The sequence below is a fragment of the Mirounga angustirostris genome, unplaced genomic scaffold (genome assembly GCF_029215605.1).
Source record: "Mirounga angustirostris isolate CCGP_5_RB_7025 unplaced genomic scaffold, mMirAng1.0.hap1 SCAF_1, whole genome shotgun sequence".
Classification (NCBI taxonomy): Eukaryota; Metazoa; Chordata; class Mammalia; order Carnivora; family Phocidae; genus Mirounga; species Mirounga angustirostris.
Window position 1 is genome coordinate 67335414 of NW_026991709.1, and position 21386 is coordinate 67356799.

Sequence of the window (21386 nt, forward strand, 5' to 3'; positions counted from 1 at the left end):
CCATTTTCCAACCACGCCGGGCCCAGACATGCAGTGAGGTCCTCAGTCATCCATCAGCTCCCACGTGAGAGCTCATCTTGGCAACGCGATGGGGCCCTCGTGGGGGCGCGCAGACGCCGGGCCGGCTCCTCCCTAACGCCCGCCATCCCCCACTTCTCCTCCACAGGCGAGAGCACGCAGGTGCCCATTCAGCCCAATTACCACCGCAGGCCTTTCGGCGCTCTGCCCAGCTCAGCCCAGCTTCTCCATGCGCATGTTTGGGGAAGCGCATTTCCCCGCCGTTGCTCCCTCTCGTACCAACAGGTCCAGTGACCCGATGAAGATGCTGGAGTCTGACCCTGCTTCTGAACAGAAGCCACATCCAGCAGCACATGGGACACCCAAGACGCCGAGGTCTCCTCACGGTCTGCGCCTGCGCAGAAGACAGCACCAAGGACCTGCTCCTCGGACCTGCACTTTTCGGCACTGCACACAGAGGGGACTCAAGAAATGCTGAGAGGCAAACCGTCTGTCGAGGCAGGCCCAGGAGGGTTGGGGCGGCTGGAGAGACAGAGGTCATTGGGCAGGGGCAGGAAGGGAGTACGGCAAGGTGTCAGGGAGCCTAGCAGGAGCTGAACGTCGTAGGGAAGCAGGGCAGGAAGTGCCCAGGAGCATAGCCTGGGGAAGCCCGGCCAGAGACGAAGGGTCTACCCCCTGCAGCGTGCCCCGCATTTGCTCTAAACCATACAACCTGGGGAGCGTCTTGGGTTCAGGCCCCTCGAACGATAAAGGAGAAGCAGTGGGTCATAGTGCTAGGTGAACAGCGCAGTCAGGCTGGTCATACCAATATCTGGCTGACAAAGGACACCATATGACTGGGCATTTTCCAAGGGGGGTTGTGAAACAATTAGAGCAGGGCGTATGGACAAGGAGCAGTGGGAGAACCTTCTGAGGGACAGGCTGGGAGAGTCAAAGGGGGAAGGCCAATGAGAGAATGCTGAACAGACTGCACGTACATACGGATTCCACCCTGGACAGCCATGCCCTCTCCACTCTCATGGCAACGGGCTACCTTCCTTCAGAAAGTGGAAGGGCCCTGCGACCGGCTTGACTGTCAGGATTGGGTCCAGCGGGTCTAGGGTCAACATATGTCCTAGAATCCCTGTTGCCAGCCTCGGGGCCTCCTGTAGACCCCATTCCAACCCCTGATCCCCTGATCTTGTTTCTGCCCACCAAATCCTACTCCCACCACCCAGACAACGGACCTCCCATCACACTTACAGACTTTATGCTTACAAAGCCTTGAAAGAGCTGGGGAAACGCAGCCCAAAGGAGAAGCCCAGGAAGGGGGGACAGGACAGTACCAAGACGGAGCAATAGTCAGTGACCTCTCAGTGATAAGTACATGGTGCTTTCTATTGTCTTCTCTGTATTGTTAGCTCCTAATTTTCTTTTCTTTTTCTTTTAAATATTTTATTTATTCATTTGAGGGACAGGGGGAGAGAGCACACAAGCAGGGGGAAGGGCAGAGGGAGAGGGAGAAGCAGGCTCCCCGCTGAGCAAGGAGCCTGATGCGGGGCTTGATCCCAGGACTCTGGGATCATGAACTGAGCCGAAGGCAGAAGCTTAACGACTGAGCCACCAAGGTGCCCCTGTTAGCTCCTAATTTTCTATAAAGAACACACATCCTTTATAGAATAAAAAAGGTTGAAAACTAATTACATTCTTCTAGGATCTGATTTTAGCCCTTCTACCTTCGTGATGTCTTTTCTGACTTACCCAACCCAGGATAATCCTTCTTATTCTGAATTATTAGGATCAGAATTTCAAAGGCATAGCCTGACACATTCAACAGGTCAGTGTCTCTTCACCCTAACTTCTCTCTCTTGCCATCTACTCCAGGGCCCCCAATTTTGAGTCTGAAGTGCTAAAATAATGAGTCCTAGCTGGCTGCTGGCTCCATTCCCCATTGATCCCCATTTGGTGTCCAAGGACAAACTCAGGTCTCTTGTGAACACCCACCTCCACGCAAGGAAGTGAAGAAACTAAACCGCGTGCATGGTTGGTGGAAAGGCAAAAAGGCGAGTTGCTATGGAAAACACTGTGGGCTTCCTTAAAAAATTAAAAACTAGGAGTATATGCCATACGATGTAGCAATTTCACTTCTACACATTTATGGAAAGAACTGAAAGCAGGGACCCAAGGAGGAATTTGCACCCCCACGTTCACAGCAGCATCATTCACAACAGCCAAAGGTGGTGGCCGCCCAAGTGTCCATCCGCAGGTGAATGGATAAACAAGGTGTGCCCTACACACACCACGGAGTACTATTCAGCCTGAAAAAGGAAGGAAATCCTGGCCCACGCTACAACATGGACGAACCTTGGGTACATTGTGCTGAGTGAAATAAGCCCTGGAGGGCTTAAGAACAAGTCCTGCATGATTCCACTTACATGAGGTACCTGGAATAGTCAAATTCACAGGCACAACATGGAATGGCAGTCGCCAGGGGCTGGGGGAGGAGAGGAATGGGGAGCTATTGTTTAATAGGTACAGAATTTCGGTTTTGCAAGATGAGAAAAAGTTCTGGAGATGGATGGGGGTGGTGGTTGCACAATAGTATGAAAGGTTAAAATGGCCAATTTTATACTATGTATATTTTACAACAAGTAAGATAGTTGATTAAAGAGCAAAGCCCCAACCCCAGTGGCTTCCCCAGGGGGACCAGCTGGGTTATGAGGTTCCCACGGCACCGGGCCCAGCCCGACCTCACTGCTGAGGGCTAGACAGTCCCTAGGGGGCAAGCATGGAATCTTTTCTATCTACTCCTAGTCATACCTGGCAAAGAGTGGCAGCACAATAAATGTGGAATGACTGAGATAATAATATAAAGGCCACTTGTGTCTATAATTGGTATAGCGTAGAGCTCAGAATACTTTTCTTAATATCAGGTTGGAGACAGGAATGCTAGGTTTACGGACCATCCCTTATGTGGTCGGTTGTCAGGAATACGACTGGAGGTAAACATTTTTCCTCTCTGCCCACAGGGTGCACAATCCACCCACAGGTATCTGAACATCGAGGGCGCTGTTGCGAGGCCATTATAATTCATAGCCATGCCTCAGCTGAGCCAGACACCAGAACGACCTGGGGAACACAGCCAAGTCCTTGACGGAGACGGGAGAGGAGATGATAACCTTAAAAGGGGGAGGTTCGGGAGAGGTCGGGGAGAGAAGGGAAAGAAGAGGGAAGGAAGGAGGAGAGGGAACCCTCCCCAGGCCCCTCCAGACCCCCACTGTGCAAGGATGGCTGTTACCTCATTTCCACCCCTGGATTAGCAGCTCTTCGGCCAGACCCCTGAGAACGAGGCTGTGATTTGAGCCAATGAGCCAAGACCCCCCGCACTCTATCATGAACCCCTCCCAGGGTCCAAACAGAGGAGGCCAGGTGAGGACCAGCACCCCCTGGAGGAGTTAGCTCTCTGGCCCTCCCCACCATCTACAACCTTTAAAAGCTAAGGGCTCTAGCGTGAGGACAGGTCATTCAGGCATCGAGCTGTCTCACTCAGTATGGACCCACATGACAGTGGTGTAGCCTTCAGTACCCTCTCAGGCTCAGATGTCCCCTGCCCCCTGAAACCTTTGGGGTATTGGCTACCTGACCTTGACTCTTACCTCGTACTCTGCTCCACCTCCAGAGGGCAAAGAGTCTGCAGCTACCTCTTGGGTGGGGGGTCTGGCAGGGGCCTTCCATACTCTACCTCATCTACCCTCCCAGCACTCCTGCAAGGAGTGAGTCCTAGGGCCCCTCTTACAGGCTCTGTTCCTTTGTGGCTTTTATCATAACAGAATAACTGAGTGGTAAGTTTTGTAACATCTATGGATACCCCTAAAAATGCAAAGTCCTACCCCCATTCCTCATGTGATACATTCCCAACTTACTAATTGATCCACGGTTTACTGTAGGTCTTCCTATACAGAAAGTGAGCTTCCCAATATCAGAGACAGTGTCCCTCTTAATTCCCATTGCAATCCCTGCCTCTATAGCTAAGTGTCCCACCAGTGGAAGCAGAGAAAAACATCCACTGAACGGATGAGCCAGGGGACGTCACTATTCCCATGTTATAGATGAGGAACCTGAGGCTCAGGTTAGGTGACTTGCCCGAGTTCCCACAGCTAGTAAGGGGCAGAGAGGGGTGTGACCCAGGCTGCTCAACACAGACACTCATCTTACTCCGCAAGGGTGACGTCTTGGCAAGGGTCACCTGGTGGCAGCTGGGTTTTGGCATCATCTGTATGTTTACTGTACCCACGGGGATATGCTATGTGCCTCTAGGTCTGCCCCCTTCCTCCAGCCTCAATGTCCCTCCTCCCAGGCAGAGCTGCCTCTGCTGGCATGTGCTGGAGGCCTTTGTTCCCGGAATGGGGACAGCACAGCCCCACTCTGGCCCTCACACTGCCGGCTGCAGGAGAGGCAGGTATCTGGGGGGAGAGGACATGGAGGAGGGCCCTCAAGCCACAGGCCGGACCCCCAGCCATAGGCCCCAGGCCCCAGCTAACCAGTCCCACCAGAAGGGCTAAAACATCTCCAGCTGTCACTGTGTGTCAGACAGGAGAGGCTGGGGGCCCCAGGGGGGTCTCCAAGGGTTCCTGGGCCTCTGGCCCACCTCAACGCCTTGCCAGCGGTGGCTCAGCCCCACAGCATCCGACAGGCTCCTGGCGGGTCCCAGGGGGCAACTCTTCTGTTGGGGGCCAGGAGAAGGTGAGGCCACAGAGAGCAGTGGGGTTCCACTGTCACCCCTCCCTGCCCCGGCCAAACTCTCCCCACCCATTAGTCTCTTCCCCTTCCGCAGATCCAGGCCCAGTCTGTCACACCACAGGGTTGATTTATTTTTCTTGTGGCCTTGCTCTCGGAGGGGGCTAGAGAGCGGCATGTCATCACCCTCTCTAAATATTATAACTCCGCAGAGAATTGACAAACGTGACTCATCACCCTTCCACTCTCCAGCTAGAGAATCCCCAGGCCTTGCTTTGTTGATAGGAGTGTGATAATCATCACAATAATAGCAGTAACGATAATCACTGCTCCCAGTTACGGAACACGTGGCCAGTGCCAGACACCATGCTAAGCGCTTCCCTCACACGTTTTCATCCTCTCTTTGCAACTCTGCTAAGTACGGGAGAGGAGGAGACTGAGTTCAGAGTATCAAGACCTATCACTCGCCCTGCTCACATGGCCAGGGGACAGCAGAGCCCGGCTGATACGGGGGGCTGCCTAACCCCGGGCCCCAGGCCTAATCACTGCACCATGAGCCCGGCCCCAGAGTGCATCTCTACACTGTGATGTCATCCCTCCACCTACTACTCAGTCACCCAAGTCAAAGGTTCAACCCAAACCAGAGACTAAGCCTGCAATGTGTTTCCATCAAGATCTGCAGCCAGGGCTGCTAACAGAACAGGGACCGGGCCCCCGCGGGCTATTTGCATATGATTGCTTGTGGCTGGCCTCTGATGTGTGCCAGCCACCACCAGCCTGGTGATTTCAGAGTCAGAATTATGTGTCTCTATGAAAAGGGTAACATCTTGATTTTTCTCTCCTTTTATCAGCTGCCATTGATCTTAGCACATCCGAAAACAGAAATACCCCCACTGTGGCTGGGAGTCTAGTTCTCGCCACGTGCACACTCAGGCCACCCTGTGATTAGGGTACTGTTCTTTTAGTTACCCAAAGTCACAGCCTCTGTGGGAGTGGAAGGGTGAGGGGACATCACCCCAAGAGCGGGTCACTCCTTGTGGTAGCCGAAGAGGCCTGAGTCAGCCCCTCTGATCAAACTCCCTTGCTGGAGGGCTGAGGGCCCAAAGCAATGGAGGGGCAGGAGACGGAGGGGTGAGAGGCGCTGGGCAAAGATGCAGAGATGGCCAGATGTGTTAGCCCGGCCAGGCTGAGAACCTATGCCTTGCATGCCAAGCTGTTTCTGAGCTGTGAATTTTCTGCCTCCCCTTTGTGTTTGACTTCATACTTCAGTGGAGTCCACCATAAGCTCTGCTGAGCTGAGAACAATCAAGGAAAGCACCTTTTGCCCACGTTGTGTTTGGAACAACGCCAGGGCCGGTGAGGCGGTGAAGACAGGACCGAGAGAGAAAATCCCAGAAAGGGGGAGCTCAGGGGTTCATATGTGTTGGAACCACTTGGCTCCCACCTGAGCTTTGGGCCTCTGGGATGTGTTCTAACAGGGACGGCTATTTCTTTGTGTGTCCTAGAGTCCCCCAGATTTCAGGGGTGGCTATCAGACAGGAAAGGCCCTGGTGGGTCCACAGTGTCTGTCTCTCTCTCTTTTTCTCTCTCTCTCTCTCTCTCTAGAAGCCAAACCTCTCTCCTCCCTCTCTTCAGAGTCTCCCCTTGGCTTGGGGGCTTCCTGAGACTCCTTCCCACAATTCCTCATATACACTCCTTTCTCCTGGGCATATAAAAAATGGCTAGTAAGACTAGGTAACAACTCTGCTACGAAAAAGCTTTCTGAGGGCAGCTGTCCCACTTAACCAGCTCTAGGATCTTAGACAAATTAATCTCTGTGCCTCAGTTTCCTGTAAAATGGAGATAATAGTACTATCAACCTCTTACATGTATTCTGAAGACTCAGTGAACTTATGAAAGTATTCAGAATAGCGGTGGGTCGAAGAAGGCTCTATATGAGCATAACTATTGTTGTGAGCAATTATTCCACCTCGTGGGGGCAGAGACGGGTGTGAGAATTTGGGAACCAACACGTCAGCGCGACCTACCCAGTCCCGGGCCCTGCTTCCCTCTCTGAGCTCGGCTCGGCTCCTGAGCAGGCCCGGGGGCTCGGCCGGCGGCAGCCTTCTTCCCGCCACTGGCGACACTCTCCCTGCCTGACAGTGGAGCATGCGTGGGCTTCAGGGGGATTGGGGAACCCCAAAAACTGAGGACAAAAGTGTTGTTCAGGTAACCTTTTCTCCCAAAGGCTTAGAGTCTATTTTGGACAGGACACACGGGCAGAACCAACAGTCTTGGATTCCGGGGCACACTTGGGGACTGGGCAATTCTGCCTAAATTCTGACGGTTTCTACAAGAAAACACAGTGCCCTCCCTCCCCACCCCCACGGCCATCAGCCTTGCCTTGAGTGGATGTATATTAGTGTGTGTGTGTACGTGCATGCACCATAATTTATATCATTCCACTTAATCCCTTTATGAAAATTCAGCCCAAGCCTCCAAAGGGTTCCCTCTCCACCGGCCTTAGAAGATTCGTGGGTCCTAGGAAAACCTGCCCAGGGAGAAAGTCATTCTCTCGAAGGCACACACAGCAGCTCCCTTTCTGGGCATATGGGAGGATTACTGGGCTCTCCGGGAGCCGTGCTGGATGAAGGCCTCTACATCGCTCCACGTCCCCATGGAGCTCCTAAGCAGATTTTGCACTCTATTAGGCTACATCTGTTTGCACATCCCTGCTGTCAGCAGCTTCTGTCTAGAGAAATGGCAAATGTGCAGTAAAAGGGGAATGGGCTTTGGGGCAGGCCGACCAGGATGCACCCCAGCTTTACCGCTCCTGGCTGAGTAACCCTGGGCGAGGGTCTTAGCCATTCTGAGCTCAATCTCTAAACAAGGGATGCTGATAAGGGTGCCCCCCTTGCAGTGTGGTCAGGAGGACTGACAACAAGGTAGGTAATGCCTAGTGCAGTGCCTGGCACACACTGGCTTAGAAGGCATGGAAGCTGCTAGATGATGATGAAGATTGAGATGATGATAGCGACATGTGGGTCCCCAGTCTGCTTTCTGTCTCCCTTGCTAGGCTAGGAGTTTCCCCGACAGCTGGTGCTATTGCTTTCTCCTTTCTCCTCCTTCCTTCTCTAGCTTTTCCCTGGGGCCTCCCCTCCCATCCCTCGATAATAATTCACTTCACCAACCTCGAGGGTGCCATGCAGCCGGGGTGCCCCAGACAACACCCACCCCAAAGCCACAGGCCACCCTGTCAGGCTGTGCTCCCTTGGGAGGGAGCAAGGGGGGGGGGATTGTCGTCTCCCTGGGGGATCAGTCCTCCCTCCCACCCTGCCGTCGCCCCCCAGCCTCACTCCTACCTCACGTTGTCATGTTTCTGGATGTAAATCTTATGGAACATCATATCCTCCTGCTTGGCATTGATGTCTGCTTTCATCTCCATGGCAACATGACGGGGGAGGACAGACAGCAGGAGCCGCTCCTGGGGAGGGAAGCACACACTTTCATCACAGCTCCCTCCACCTGCCTGGCGGTCCCCCTTCCCTCCCCAGGCCGACTCCTCCACACCTGGGCTCCCCACCTACAGGGCCCTGGGGAACCCCACAGGCTGGCTTGAAATTCGAGGAGCTAACACTTATGTGAGGGTGGGGCTAGTATCATGCCCCCAGGGCTACTTGAACCCTTCTTCCTGGGAGACCGCCCGGGTTGTCTGTGCACATACTTGGGGAAGAGTACACCTGGTGAACCTATAGTACGGAGCCCCCTGGAATCCTGGATGTCACCTGAGACCATGTGTGACCGCGGGCAAATGACTGAACCTCTCTGAGCCTCAGCATCCTCCTCTTTAAATAGCGATGGAGCTGTTGAGAGCATTACGTGAGATTCACTCAATTAGTCACCAAATATGTACTGTGCACCTACCATGTTCTGGGCATCATGCGGGGGGCCCCGAGTGACAACTGTGGGACAGGCAAGGTTTCTCCTTCACAAAGCTCCCAGTCTTGTAGGGGTACGGGGTACGACAGGGCACTGCACAGGGGTGCCTGACCTCGGCTGGGGAGAACGGTGTGGTCAGGGAGGGCTTCATGGGGACCAGAAGGATGAGGTTGGGGGTGCTCCATTTCCACGTAGGGGACAGGAGCCCAGAGAAAGGGAAAGCACACGGACTCTGAGAACCCGAGAGAAGCGAAGAGCTGTTGAAGAGGAGGTGGGAGAGAAGCAAGGAGAGGCGCCAGGGCTGCGCTGTGGAGGGGAGGGCCCCGACTTTGCCTCCCTTCCACCTTCTTCCCCCGGGGCCGGCCTGCTGCAAGAGGTCCAGCTGCGTCAGGAATGGGCAACCTTGCCCTGTGCCCTGACAGCCCACTACCCACACGAGGCGCTCTGCCAGGCTGGCTCACGGACTTCTCCCACGCGGGGTGGCTTCACCTGGCTGGCCCAGCCCTCCTCATTCTCCCTTCGCTTGCCCGCTAGACGCTGGGCCATCACCCATGCGGCCGTAAGACTCTGCTCCTGCATCTTTCTGGGTTCTCTCCCTCCTCCTGCGCGCCACACAGCACATCCCCACCTCTCTCCTCTTTCTGCTCACGCTCGCCCCTGTGAGCGTGGTTCCCACCAGCACCTCTGCCCATCACCTCCTACTCCCTAGCCCTTGTCCAGGCTCCCGAGTCCCCAGCTGCCCCCTGGATGACTGGCCACTACGGCCTTGACACCACACCCCAAAACATGCTCACCTTCCCAGGTTTCCACTCCCCAGTGGCTCTTCAAGTTCCCTGCTTTGGCCCATGTCAGCCCCATTCTCCTGGTCCAAGGTCAACACCCCGCCCTTGTAACTGCTTTTACTCTTCGGAACCTCCCCTCTGAGATTCATCCCTGTCCCCTCGGCCCCAGGCCCTGTCCAGCTCTGACCAAGTTCTGTGGATGCGGACTCTCGTCCTTCCTGTTCCATGTCCACCTCTGCCGCCTGGACAAAGTTCTCACCTGACTGTGGGATCCTGGCCGTGCCGTCCCAGCCAGACAACCCCTCCTCAGCCCTCCTGGCTCCCTGTATGGCCCTAATCTCTCCAGTACATTGCCTTTGTCATGATACTCCCCGGCTCAAAGGCCGCCAAAGCTTCCCTGGGTTCCACCAGCCACAACAAATGTGCGTTCTTCTGGACCCAGTGAGCCCACGCCTCTTTATTTTCCACTACAACCCCATTCTACCCGCCCCCTTCCCATGCCTGACCTGCTCCTGCCAACCCGGGCCTGGCTGCCATCCTTATCCTTGTGAAGCCCCTGTGTCCCAGCCTGCTGTCTCTGATCCACCTTCCACACGGCAAGCCATTGAGTGATCGTTCTAAAACATACACCTGACCCCATCGCTGCCCTGCCTAAAACCCTCCTATGCTTCCCGAAGCTTCCAGAACCAGCCCCCAAGCCCAGCCTGGCCTCAAGATTTCCACGATCTGGCTCCCCGCTACCCCTCCCTGCGCCCAGCACGCCCTGAGCTCTGTTCCAGATACAGTGAACCGTGGGACACTTCCCAAGCTCCTGGCAGTGTTTCTTTGCCTTTGCACACAAGCTCCCCAGCTAGAAGCCCCATCCTCACATACTGCCAGAACCCTCCTTCAGGGCTCCCCCCTCCCCAGGGAGTAGGGTCCTGGCTCTGGCAGCGGCATCCCCTCACCACTCAGGGCCTTCCTTCCGAGTCCTTGATCACTCGGCGTGTCGTGGTCTGTTAACAGGGTCTCCCTGTAGTGCGTGCAGTGAGACCCTCGAGGACGGAGCTGTGTCATGCTCAGCTCCCCAGCTGACAGCCTCGGGCCTGGAAAACACTGCTAATCCACTGACAGTGCTCTCCATGGGTTAGTTCGGTCTCCCTGAGCATCCGTGGACATGGACTTCAATGGCTATTTACTGAATTCTCAGTAAGCAGTTCTTGGTGACAGAAACACAAACTAAAATACAATTCTGTGGAAATACAGCACAGCTGGGGGAAAGTGCGCTATATATGGTTATATCCATGAGAGACCTTCCCATATTTATAACCACTTCTGGGGCTGAGGGTCAGAAGTGTGGGTGCGGATGGCTGGAGAACAGTTCTGAGTCCCACCATCAGGGGGCACCTCGGAGTGCCCCCCCAAGGACCCAAGAGCAGCACCTTCTGCAGAGGGCAGGGGAGGCCCAAGAGCTACTGGGAGCCTTTCCCCATGAAGCACGCCTCCCCTCCCTGCTATCTTGGCTCAGAACATAGTAAAGCAAATGGATTTTCTCCCCGAAATCCCTGTGGGTTTGCTGGAATGTCCAGCCTGTCCAGGCCAGTGCAAGTAAACTGTAATGAGCTGTAAAATACGCATTTTACTGGAGAAGGAACAAGGCCCCCGAGTGACAGGGGATACTCCCTGACACAAAAAGGGAAGGACGGTATCCCGATCTCAGGCGAGAGATGCCAGGGCCTGAACTGGGACGAGAGAGGGGGCTCCTGAGGCACGGAGGGGCTTAGAGTAGGGTGCAGAAGGGCGCCAACCTTGTCAGAAAGACAGTGGGAGGACTAGGGGACACCGCTGAGTATGGGGTTCGCTCAAGAGCGAGACCAGGAGTTCAGACAGGGCCAAAAGAATGCCTAGGGCAAGCCAGGCCTCCGACTAGACGGCATGAGCTGGGGACCTGGCCAGACACAAGGGCCACAGCAGCAGGGCTGGGCAGGAAGCAGGGACAGGCCAGGCGGCGACTGGGCCGGGAGGGGGTGTGCGGTGCTGGAGACACTGCAGAGCCTCACCCCCTTGCTCAGCCATCCCGACACGGCCAGCCCATGTCATGTAACTCCTCAGGAGGCATCCAGATGGAGTCAGAGACCCTCTCACGTGTGGTCAGACTGCTGTGCACTTGGGGTGTCCACAGCATGCAGTCTGGGCAAGCGAGGAGGGTGCAGGGGACTAGCGCTGGCTAGGCCTTTGTCTTCCTTGTCCCCAAGCTCAAAGGCAGCAGGACTCCACTCATGTTTGTTGGGTAGGCGTGAACATAAGAGGAGAGGAGAACCTGCTTTGGAGTAACTTCATCTCTAAGAGCCACACCTAGTCCAAGTTGAGTAGAGGCCCCGTCACCCTGCTGACCTGTCCACACTCTCCCCTGGGGTCACACAGCCCCATCTCTGGGGCTCCTATCTGTGAGCTATTCAGCTCCAGCCTGTGCCAGAGGCCCCAGACCTCATCTGGTTCACACACAGGAGAGGGCACATGGTCCTGAACCCCAAACAGGATGCCAGGCAGCCAGGGAGGGAACCCTGACACAGCCCTCCGTCCTTTCCCTGCCCCCACCCATGAGAGCACACGGGGGGGGGGGGCAGCTCCCTCTGCCCCAGCGCTCCCTACGAGAAACACTCCGAGTCTGTGCCCCTGTGAATGGCTTACTTCCCTGCCCAAATATTCTCTGAGAGTGAGGTTTAGGGTGAGACAGGACCATCAGCCTTTCTCTGAACCAACCAAGCCCCAGAACTCAGCACAGGGAAAGTGCCTAGTGGGGGTGTCCCAGGGGCCAACAGCTCTACCTCTTCTCCTCTCTCCTGGGGAGCATCTTAATCCCAGATGGGAATGCTGAAGCTCTCGCCACTCCAACTCATCAGCACTGGGGAGGGGTCTGGGTTGTGTGGCTTGTTTGCAGCCCACAGGCGAACACTGAGGAGGCAGGAGGCAAGCACTGGGGTAGAACTTTCTCCAAAGTCTCCAGAGAGCATTCCCACAGAGCCAGAAATGCTAGGCTCCCTCCAGGGAAAACATTCCCTTCTGGCTGGGTCCCTGCCCAGGGAGGTGGGGCTGGGCAGCTACAAGGGGCACAGTTGGTGGGGTGGCAGGTAGCTGGGCTGAGGCTAGTCTGGAGCCTCTGCTCCCTGTAGCCATGCAAGGGCAGGAGGGCCTCACTCACCTGTTGCTGGTTCTCCCGTTGTGAGTGGAGTCGTGCCTGGATGCACTCCCGGGTCTCCTGGAAGGCCTGTCTCTGGGAGACCTCAGCTGGGTAGTGGGTGCAGACACCCACGATGTTGGTGCAGGAGAAAATGAGGACATTGGAGACAAGCTGCAGAGGGACAGATGAAGACACGGAGCTCAGGCCCGGAGTGGGCACCAGTCACTGGAGCCCCAACCCTGGCCCCTGGAGCCCCCAGCCCCCGGGTTAACACACATACACCCACCTGCAAGCAAACCAATGCCAAGGACACCCGCCCCTGGCTGGCCACAGGGAGTAGCCAAGCATAATAGGTCAGTCTCTCGGACGTCCTTGAAGCCCAGAGCTTGGCAGGTCTATGACAGGTTGTGGCCCTACAGAACTGAGTCTCTGAATAATCATACTGTGCATGCCCATGGCCCCAGAGATGAAAAGATCCGGCATACCGGTGAGGCTGTGAGGGAGCTGTGTACATGTTGGGGATGGCAGGGGCATGGCAAGGAAGGTTCCATAAGGGTCACAGGATTTCATTTTTTGAAAGTGTGATAGAGTCCAGCATAGGACTAAGGGCTGCCCTTTTGCAGAGGGGCCTGAGATGATTATTTTTATATTAGCTTATTATTCCCCAGGATCAACTGCAAAGAAGCAAGCAGTTGCTGGCTACCCATGAGATAGCCAGCATTGTGCCGAGTCCCCTGAGGACTGAGAGAAGGATAAGGTCCCTGGCCAGCAGGGGTCAGTGTCAACAGCGGGTCCCCGCTCCTCTTCCTGGACTTCCATTCCTTCTCTGCACCAGCCCCGAAGCCCCCTGACAAGTCCGGCATACCAGCTGGTGAGTAGCCACTGTCGCCCTCTGCTCCGCACTCACGCCCTTCTCCGTGCCGACAGAGATGTGTGTGTGGAAAAATACTACTGTCTCTCAGGGCGCAGAGAGAAGGCTGGAATTCTTTGGAAAGGAGTATTTACTGAAAAGCTAAGGGAAAACAGAACACAACACTACACACCCCACAAAAGCAAGTTTACACGGCACATCTCATATCCTGGCCAAGGAGCTGTCGAGACCAACTTTTTCTTGGCAGGTGCAGCTCCTGGGATATCTGGGTAAACTGACACTAGTCCTGCCCTTGCCTCAGGCCACACAGAACAGAAGACACGCAAAGATGTACAGGCTTCTAGGACTCCATCACTCCCTCCCAAAACTTAGTTCTTAGTCTCAAAGACAGAAGGGAACCCCGATTGACCCCCGGCACCTTCTGCTGTAGCTCCTGAAGCCTTCTGAGACTTCAGCACCTGGCAGTGACCTGGCAGACAGCCCCACACACTCATCTTCCTGGGGCCTCTTTGTCTCTGGAACCTAGAGACTCTGCATTCAGGTCTGCGTTCCACCTGAAGGCCTTCCCCACCCTGGTATGACCTCCACCCAGGGTCCTCAGCCAGCCTAGGCCTGGAGGCCATGTGGGCCCCATGCTGGATGTGGTGCCATGCTTCCCCGGAGATATCCTATACCGTGACTGTCCCAATCCATGAATAGAAAGAGACTTTGTCTTTCCCATCCCAAAGTCCTGCTCTCTCCTTGGTTGCACAATAAATTCTGGTTTCCTGGCCAAAGGACACTGTGAGCTCCCCTCAAGCACCTCCAGGATACCTTCCAGATGCTTCCTGGATGTGCCTCCAGGGAAGGGGCAAACTCAAATTACCAGCTCCACCAACTCTAATGATGACTCATAACTCCCCCAAACCTCACTCCAACCCCATCCACCTCAGAATTGTCATTTCATGTAAAAACATGGCAGAGAAAAACACAACCTACTCATCATAAGGAAAGAAAACCCCTGCTGTACCAAGCTTACAATCCAGGTGAAGAGATAAGTGGTCAAGACTGACAGAGAACCAGCAATACGAAGCAGAAACAGCCTCACGCCAACCAAGAGAGAGAGGAGGAAATCATGGGGAGGCAAGAGAAGAACTCCTGGGCAGGCCATGGCACACTGGCCCTGGGCTGGGGGCATAGTTGGCAAGTCTGGCAGGCATGGGAAAGGGTATACCTGGAAAGAGTATCCATGACGCTCAGGTTTGTGAGGTACTCAGGGTCCCCGAATAAATAACTCAGCCTCTATGATCCTGAGGGGAAGTCCACAGAGAAGATAGAGCTGCAAAGGCAGACCAGAGCCAGACTGAAGGGGCATTTGAATGTCAGGTTGAGGAGGCCTGGCACAATCCTTACACAATAGGAGCATGAAGGATTACTGAAGGAAAGAACAGCAGGATGAGCACACAGCTTCAGGAAGACTCATCAGGGGCAGGAGTAGCGTAGGGAGTAGGAGACAGGTCAGGAGGCTGCCACAGAAGCCCAAAGACCTACATGAGGCCGGGGCCAGGCAAGGCAGAGCTGACTCAGAAGGAAGAGCCCCAAAGACCAGGGGGATAAGGTTGAGAAAGAAATAGACTGTGGCCTACAGTAGTAACCAATGCGAGTGACCAATGCGACAAGCCTCCAGGAAGCCACTGGGGCCCACTGAGAGATAGGTAAGGAGAGAGAATGAGATGAGGAGGTGAAGGCTGAAGGAGGAATCTTCAGGGAATGCTGGAGAATGTTCTAGTCAGGGGATATATTTTGAAAAGAGAGGAAGGTGCCAGATGACTAAAAACAGGAAAAACTGGGAAGGAAAAGATGACGAGCTACCCTCAGATAGGATAACATATCATGATAATGCAACATGGCCAAGTGGGGTTTATCCCAGGAATGGAAGGCTGGTTCAACTTTGAAAAATCAATGTAATTCACCATATTAACAGACTGAATAGAAAAACCATATGGTTATTTCAATAGTTACTGAAAAAGTGTATGAAAAAATTCAACATCAAGGCAAGATTAAAAAAGAAAAACTCAACAAATTAGGAATGGAAGAGACACTCCTCAAACTGATCAATGGCGTATACAAAAACCTACAGCTAACATCATACTTAATAGAGAAAGACTAAATGTTTCTGTTAAGACCAGGAACAAAGTAAGGTCGACCCCTTCCTCACTTTTATTCAGCATGGTACTGGAGGTTCTAGACTATGCAATAAGACAAGAAAAAGAAATAAAAGGCATACAGACTGGAAAGGAAAAAATAAAACTGTCTTTTTGTCACCTGCATGCGGGTGACGTGCAGAAAATCCCCCCAAATTCTACAAAACAGCTACCAGAATTAATAAGCAAGTTTAAAAATACAAGAATACAAGATCACAGGATACTAGTTCAATATATAAAAAGCAACTGTATTTCTATATGTAAGCAATAAATAATCTGACATGAAATTTTTGAAGTACCATTTAAATATCACCAAAGCTATGAAATATTTGTGTATAAACCTAACAAAAAACACACAAACCTGTTCACTGAATACTATAAAACACTGATGAAAGAAAAAAAAAAGACCTGAATAAATGGATATACCATATTCATATATTTGGAAAACTCAATATTGTTCAGATGTCAATTCTCTCCAAACTGATGTAGAGATGCAACACAATCATAATCAGAATCCAAGCAGGATTTTTTTTTAAAGATTTTATTTATTTATTTGACAGAGAGAGAGATAGCGAGAGCAGGAACACAAGCAGGGGGAGTGGGAGAGGGAGAAGCAGGCTTCCTGCCAAGCAGGGAGCCCGATGTGGGACTTGATCCCAGGATCCTGGGGTCATGACCTGAGCTGAAGGCAAATGCTTAATGACTGAGCCACCCAGGTGCCCCCAAGCAGGATCTTTAAAAAGATATTAACAAGCTGAGTCTATGATTTATATGAAAAAGCAAAATAACTAGAATAGCCAAAATTATTTTGAAAAAGATGAACCAGTTGGAAGACTCCTACTACTCAATTTCAAGACTTACTATTAAGCTACAGTAATTAAGACAGTGCAGTACTGGCATAAGGATAGAAATAGAGATCAATGGAATAAAGTTGAGAGTCCAGAAATAAACCCTTCCATTTATGGTTAGTTGATATCTGACAATGGTACCAAGACAATTGAATGGAGAAAGAATATTCTTTTCAGCAAATGATGCTAGGATAACTTGATACCTACATGTAAAATAGTGAAGTTGGATCCCCTACTTCACACCATATATAAAATTAACTCAAAGTGGATCAGAGACCTCAATGTAAGAGCTATAGCAATAAAACTCAGAAGAAAACATAAAAGTAAATCTTCATGACCTGGCATTAAGCAATGATTTCTTAGTTGTGACACCAAAAGCACAAATGCAAAAAAAAAAAAAAAAAAAAAAGATAAATTACACTTCACCAAAATTAAAAACTTTTGCTCTTTGAAAGACACCAAGAAAGTAAAAAGAAAACCATCAATGGGAGAAAATATCTGCAAATCATAGATCATACTTTTATTTTTTTACAAATATATAAAGGCAACTAAAGAAAGGAGAATCTTTTCAACAAATGGTGCCAGAAGATTTGGCTATGCATATGACTAACTCAAACCTCACAAAATACATAAAAATTTACTCAAAATGGTTCATAGGCCCAAATGCAAAACCTGAAACTATTAAACTTTCATAGGAAAACATAGGACTTTGGGTTACATAGAGATTTCTCATATACATCAGCAAAATTATGATCCAATAAAGAAATGATAAATTGAGGGGTGCCTGGGTGGCTCAGTCGTTAAGTGTCTGCCTTCAGCTCAGGTCATGATCCCAGGGTCCTGGGATGGAGCCCCGCATCAGGCTCCCTGCTCAGCTGGAAGCCTGCTTCTCCCTCTCCCACTCCCCCTGCTTGTGTTTCCTCTCTTGCTGTGTCTTTCTCTGTCAAATAAATAAATAAAATCTTTATTTAAAAAAAAGAAATGATAAAGTGATAAATTAGACATCATCAAAAATAAGAACATTTGTCTTCCAAAGAAACTGTTAAGATAACAAAAAGACAAGCCACAGAATGGGAAAAATTATTTGTAAATCACATATCTGATAAAAAGAGTTGTACCCAGAATTCATAAAGAACTCTCAAAAGTCAACAATAAGAAAACGACCCACTTTTTAAAAGAGCAAAAGAGGGGTGCCTGGGTGGCTCAGATGGTTAAGCATCCTCCTTCAGCTCAGGTCATGATCCCAGGGTCCTGGAATTGAGCCCCACATCGGGCTCCCTGCTCAGCGGGGAGCCTGCTTCTCCCTTTCCTTCTGCCTCTGCCTCTCCCCCTGCTTGTGCTGTCTCTGCCTCTCTCTCTCTCAAATGAATAAATAAATCTTTTTTAAAAAATAAAAAATAAAAGAGCAAAAGATCTGAATAGATAATCATCAAAGATGTAAAGATGACGAATAAGCACATAGAAAGATGCTGAAAATCATTAGCCATTAGGGAAATGCAAATTTTTAAAAACAATGAGATACTACTCAGCACTATTAGAGCGGCTAAAATAAAATGACAAAATGAAAAGAAAAAAGAACTGCCAACATGGACCCTGGTAGGAAGGTGGACTACCTAGAACTCTCACACCTTGCTATGAGAAATAAAAAATGGTAGAGCCACTTAAGAAAACAGTTTGGCAATCTCTCATAAAGTTAAACACATACTTACCCTATGACCAGCAACCTCAATCCTAGATATTTGCCCAAATGAAATGAGAAGTTATGTTCACCCTAAAATCTGTGCCGGAATGTTTACGGAGTATGATTCATCTCTAAAATGGAGCGATCTAGTGATAACACACAACAACGTGGATGAGTCTCAAATACAGAATGCTGAGTGAAAGGAGCCACACTCAAAAGGCCATATGATTGCATTTACATGGCATTCTGGAAAAGGCAAAACTGTAGGTACTGCAAACAGACCAGGGGTTACCAGGGAGAGGCTGACTGCAAGGGGCAGCAGGAAGAAATCTTTCTGGGCGACAGAACTGTCCCCTATCTTCACTGCGGTCGTGGTTACACATCTGTACGCCCCTGTCAAACCCACAGAACTGTATACCAGTAAGGGTGAAGTCTACTGCTTGTAAATTAGACTTTAAAAAAAAGAACGGGAGTAAGATGTGGGAGGGACTAAAAGAGAGAATGTGAACGGCAGCCGGACTGAGAAAAAGCAGCCTTTCCTCTCGCTGAGGCCAGAAAGAGGGGCCAGAGTCTATTTCAGGACATGACCCCCAAGGTAATTATCAACTGGCCGCTGGAGCATCTCAGTCCTAATCCTCCTGGCCTCTCCTGCTGTAATCTGACTCCTACTGAAGCCAGAAGGCCAATAGCAACAGACGGTGCAAATCCAGGTAAAATGATGCCCAGTAACCCAATAGGGGTCCAAACAGCTTTGCTTAGCTTAGTGTGTCTCCGTGTTCCCCTCTCTCATTCACTAAACACAAAACGGGGTGAGCAGTTACAGGGTGCTGGGGTGTGAGACAGGGGTCTTGGGCCAGGTCATTGGGAAGGGTTTTCAGCAAATTTCACTCGAGAGTGAACAGTAAGAGATAAATATGTTTGTTACACACACACACACACATCACTCACCAAAAGAGCAGAAATCTGTGCCCTGGTTCTCATAGATGCTAAGGCTTCTGTGCAGACACTAATGCGGTGAATGAAGAGGAGGCATCAGTCAGCAGGGCAGCAAGGCCTAATTAAGGGTTTGTTGGTTTTCCTTGCGTGGACCTTGAGGGACATATCTAACCACAAGGAACACGTGCCCAGGTGTGCGTGTGTGTGCGCGCGTGCACATACTCACGCGTGCGCACATACACCTACACCAGGTAGGGTAATAAGGAGACCTAACAATACAGCAAACCTCAGCCCGGGGATTCGCCTCAGCATCTGCTTTAAAACAAGCCCAGCAGATGGTGTGGGTCCAGGTAGTCTCAGGACCACGCGGGGAGAAACCCTCGCTTAGAGAGGAATGTCTGGAATTCTAGTCTCCGCATAGAAACCCAGGGGAGATGCCTATGAATATTTACCACTCTGGCGGCCATGATGGCGGTATTTCTAAAACCCCAGCACTTTTGGAAACCCAATCTCTCACTGCCTGCAGGCTGCAGGTTTGATTTGGCCCAGGGTGAAGCTACGGTGCAGCGCCTGCTCATGGAGGCTGAAAGAGGTTCCAGCAGCGGGGCCTTGGGCACTGCAAACAATACCGCCTCTCTGACTTTGTAAGAGGCTCCCGGGGCTTGCTACTTGCCACTCCTGGGAAAGGCAGAAGGCAAAGAGGGATGAGGAACGAACAGGTTTGGAATCAAAGGAAATGAGCTGGAGAAGACCCTCTCACAACCTGCTATCAGGCATGGCTTCTGTCCTGGACAAGTCGGCTTGCTTCTTGCACTGCGATTCATAGGGTGTAGCTGGCGGTGGCGACAGTGGCAGAGATAAGGAATCAGAATACCCCAGGGAACCAGATTTGGTGATGGGGGTGGGGGGTGAGGTGTTCAGTTACATGTGAATTACGGATAAATAACAAAATTTTTTTTTCTAGTGTAAGTATGTCCCATGCAATATTTGGAACATACTTATACTAAAAAATTATTTGTTATCTGAAATTGAAATTTAACCATATTTTACCTGGCAATCCTAGGAGGGAGTCTTTTCAAACCCGCCCTCCCCCAACTCTGACAACTCTCTCCCCCTTGGCAGGGCCCCAGGACTTTGGGGGTGACCCAGCTCCCACTCCGCCCTACTCCTTCTTCCAGACACTTCCCTACCCTCTGCGGATCCTGCACAAACAGACCACAGTGCTTTCTCTTCACATCGAAGTCTGAAATCCCCTCAATTGAGGGCAAGCCAAAGCTGGGATCTGATTTTCCAAATCCACCCATCTGGCCACAAGGGTCTAGACAACATCTGGGCTCCTGGGGCTGAGGACCAGCTCCCCACTGCTCTGGGTATTAGGAAGAGAAGAAAGTTCCTCTCCTGGGACCCAAGCCCTAAAGACAGGCACAGCCCCTCCTGTTCTAGTCCTTTTTTCTATTTGCAAACATACAAAACTAGCAACCAAATCCCAAATAAAAGGAGCTGACAAGCCTGACAGGAGTTTCTTCCGCCTGCCCCAGATTTCATTTGTTCTATACGGTGCCGGTGGGAAGCTCGGGGGACCTCAGTGGAATCCTATTATGATACAAAATACAATAAATCAAGGAAGGATAATCTTAAATTATATACTCTTGGAAGTCACATCAGCTTGGTTCCTTGTGCACTGCACTGTGCTCAATGAGGTGTTAAATGGCTTTTTAAAAATATCACATATTTTTAACTTTTTAAAAAATCATAGTGATGCCTCTTAAAAATTTGTCCCTTACAAAGAATAAAGACTGCTCTATGCTTTTTTGGTGCTCAAAGCTGCATTATCTTGGCTTAGGGGCTTTCATGATGAGATTCTCTTTCATGGAGATAGTTGGTTTATCTCAATGGCTCTGGGCAAACAAGACCAGGCTCTCTGCTGTCTTCATTCCCATGGGGTCCTGCCCAGAAGGCACCCCCTCTTCTCCATTCCAGTGAGGATCCAGTTGCTCAGGGCTTGTCCATCTCTCCTGCTCTATGTCAGAGATCCCCATATCACATCATGACACCTCCTGCCCAAAAGCGTGCCATGACTCCCTATCATCAGTAAGATAAAGCCTCAGTCTCTGCGCTGGCACTAAGACTCCACAAGCCCCATTACCGGCCATACATTCCCCTTCTCATCTCCTACCCCAACCATACGGGCTACCCACTGTCTCTGGAAAATACCAATCTATAATATGATTCTCAAAGTATAATGTTTATTTAATACAATTTCGCTGTTACTA

At 51.3% G+C, this 21386-nt stretch overlaps 1 protein-coding gene across 1 annotated transcript in view; it reads right to left on the reverse strand.

Annotated features, from left to right (window-relative positions):
• The window catches only part of ADCY5 (adenylate cyclase 5), a 149866-nt gene that overhangs the window by 48480 nt on the left and 80000 nt on the right, over positions 1-21386 (reverse strand). The window contains exons 2-3 of the mRNA XM_045903003.3: positions 12616-12765; positions 8076-8197 (exon numbers count right to left, since the gene is read on the reverse strand). Of these exons, the coding sequence (XP_045758959.2) occupies positions 8076-8197; positions 12616-12765 (272 nt within the window). The remainder of the gene's footprint in view (positions 1-8075; positions 8198-12615; positions 12766-21386) is intronic.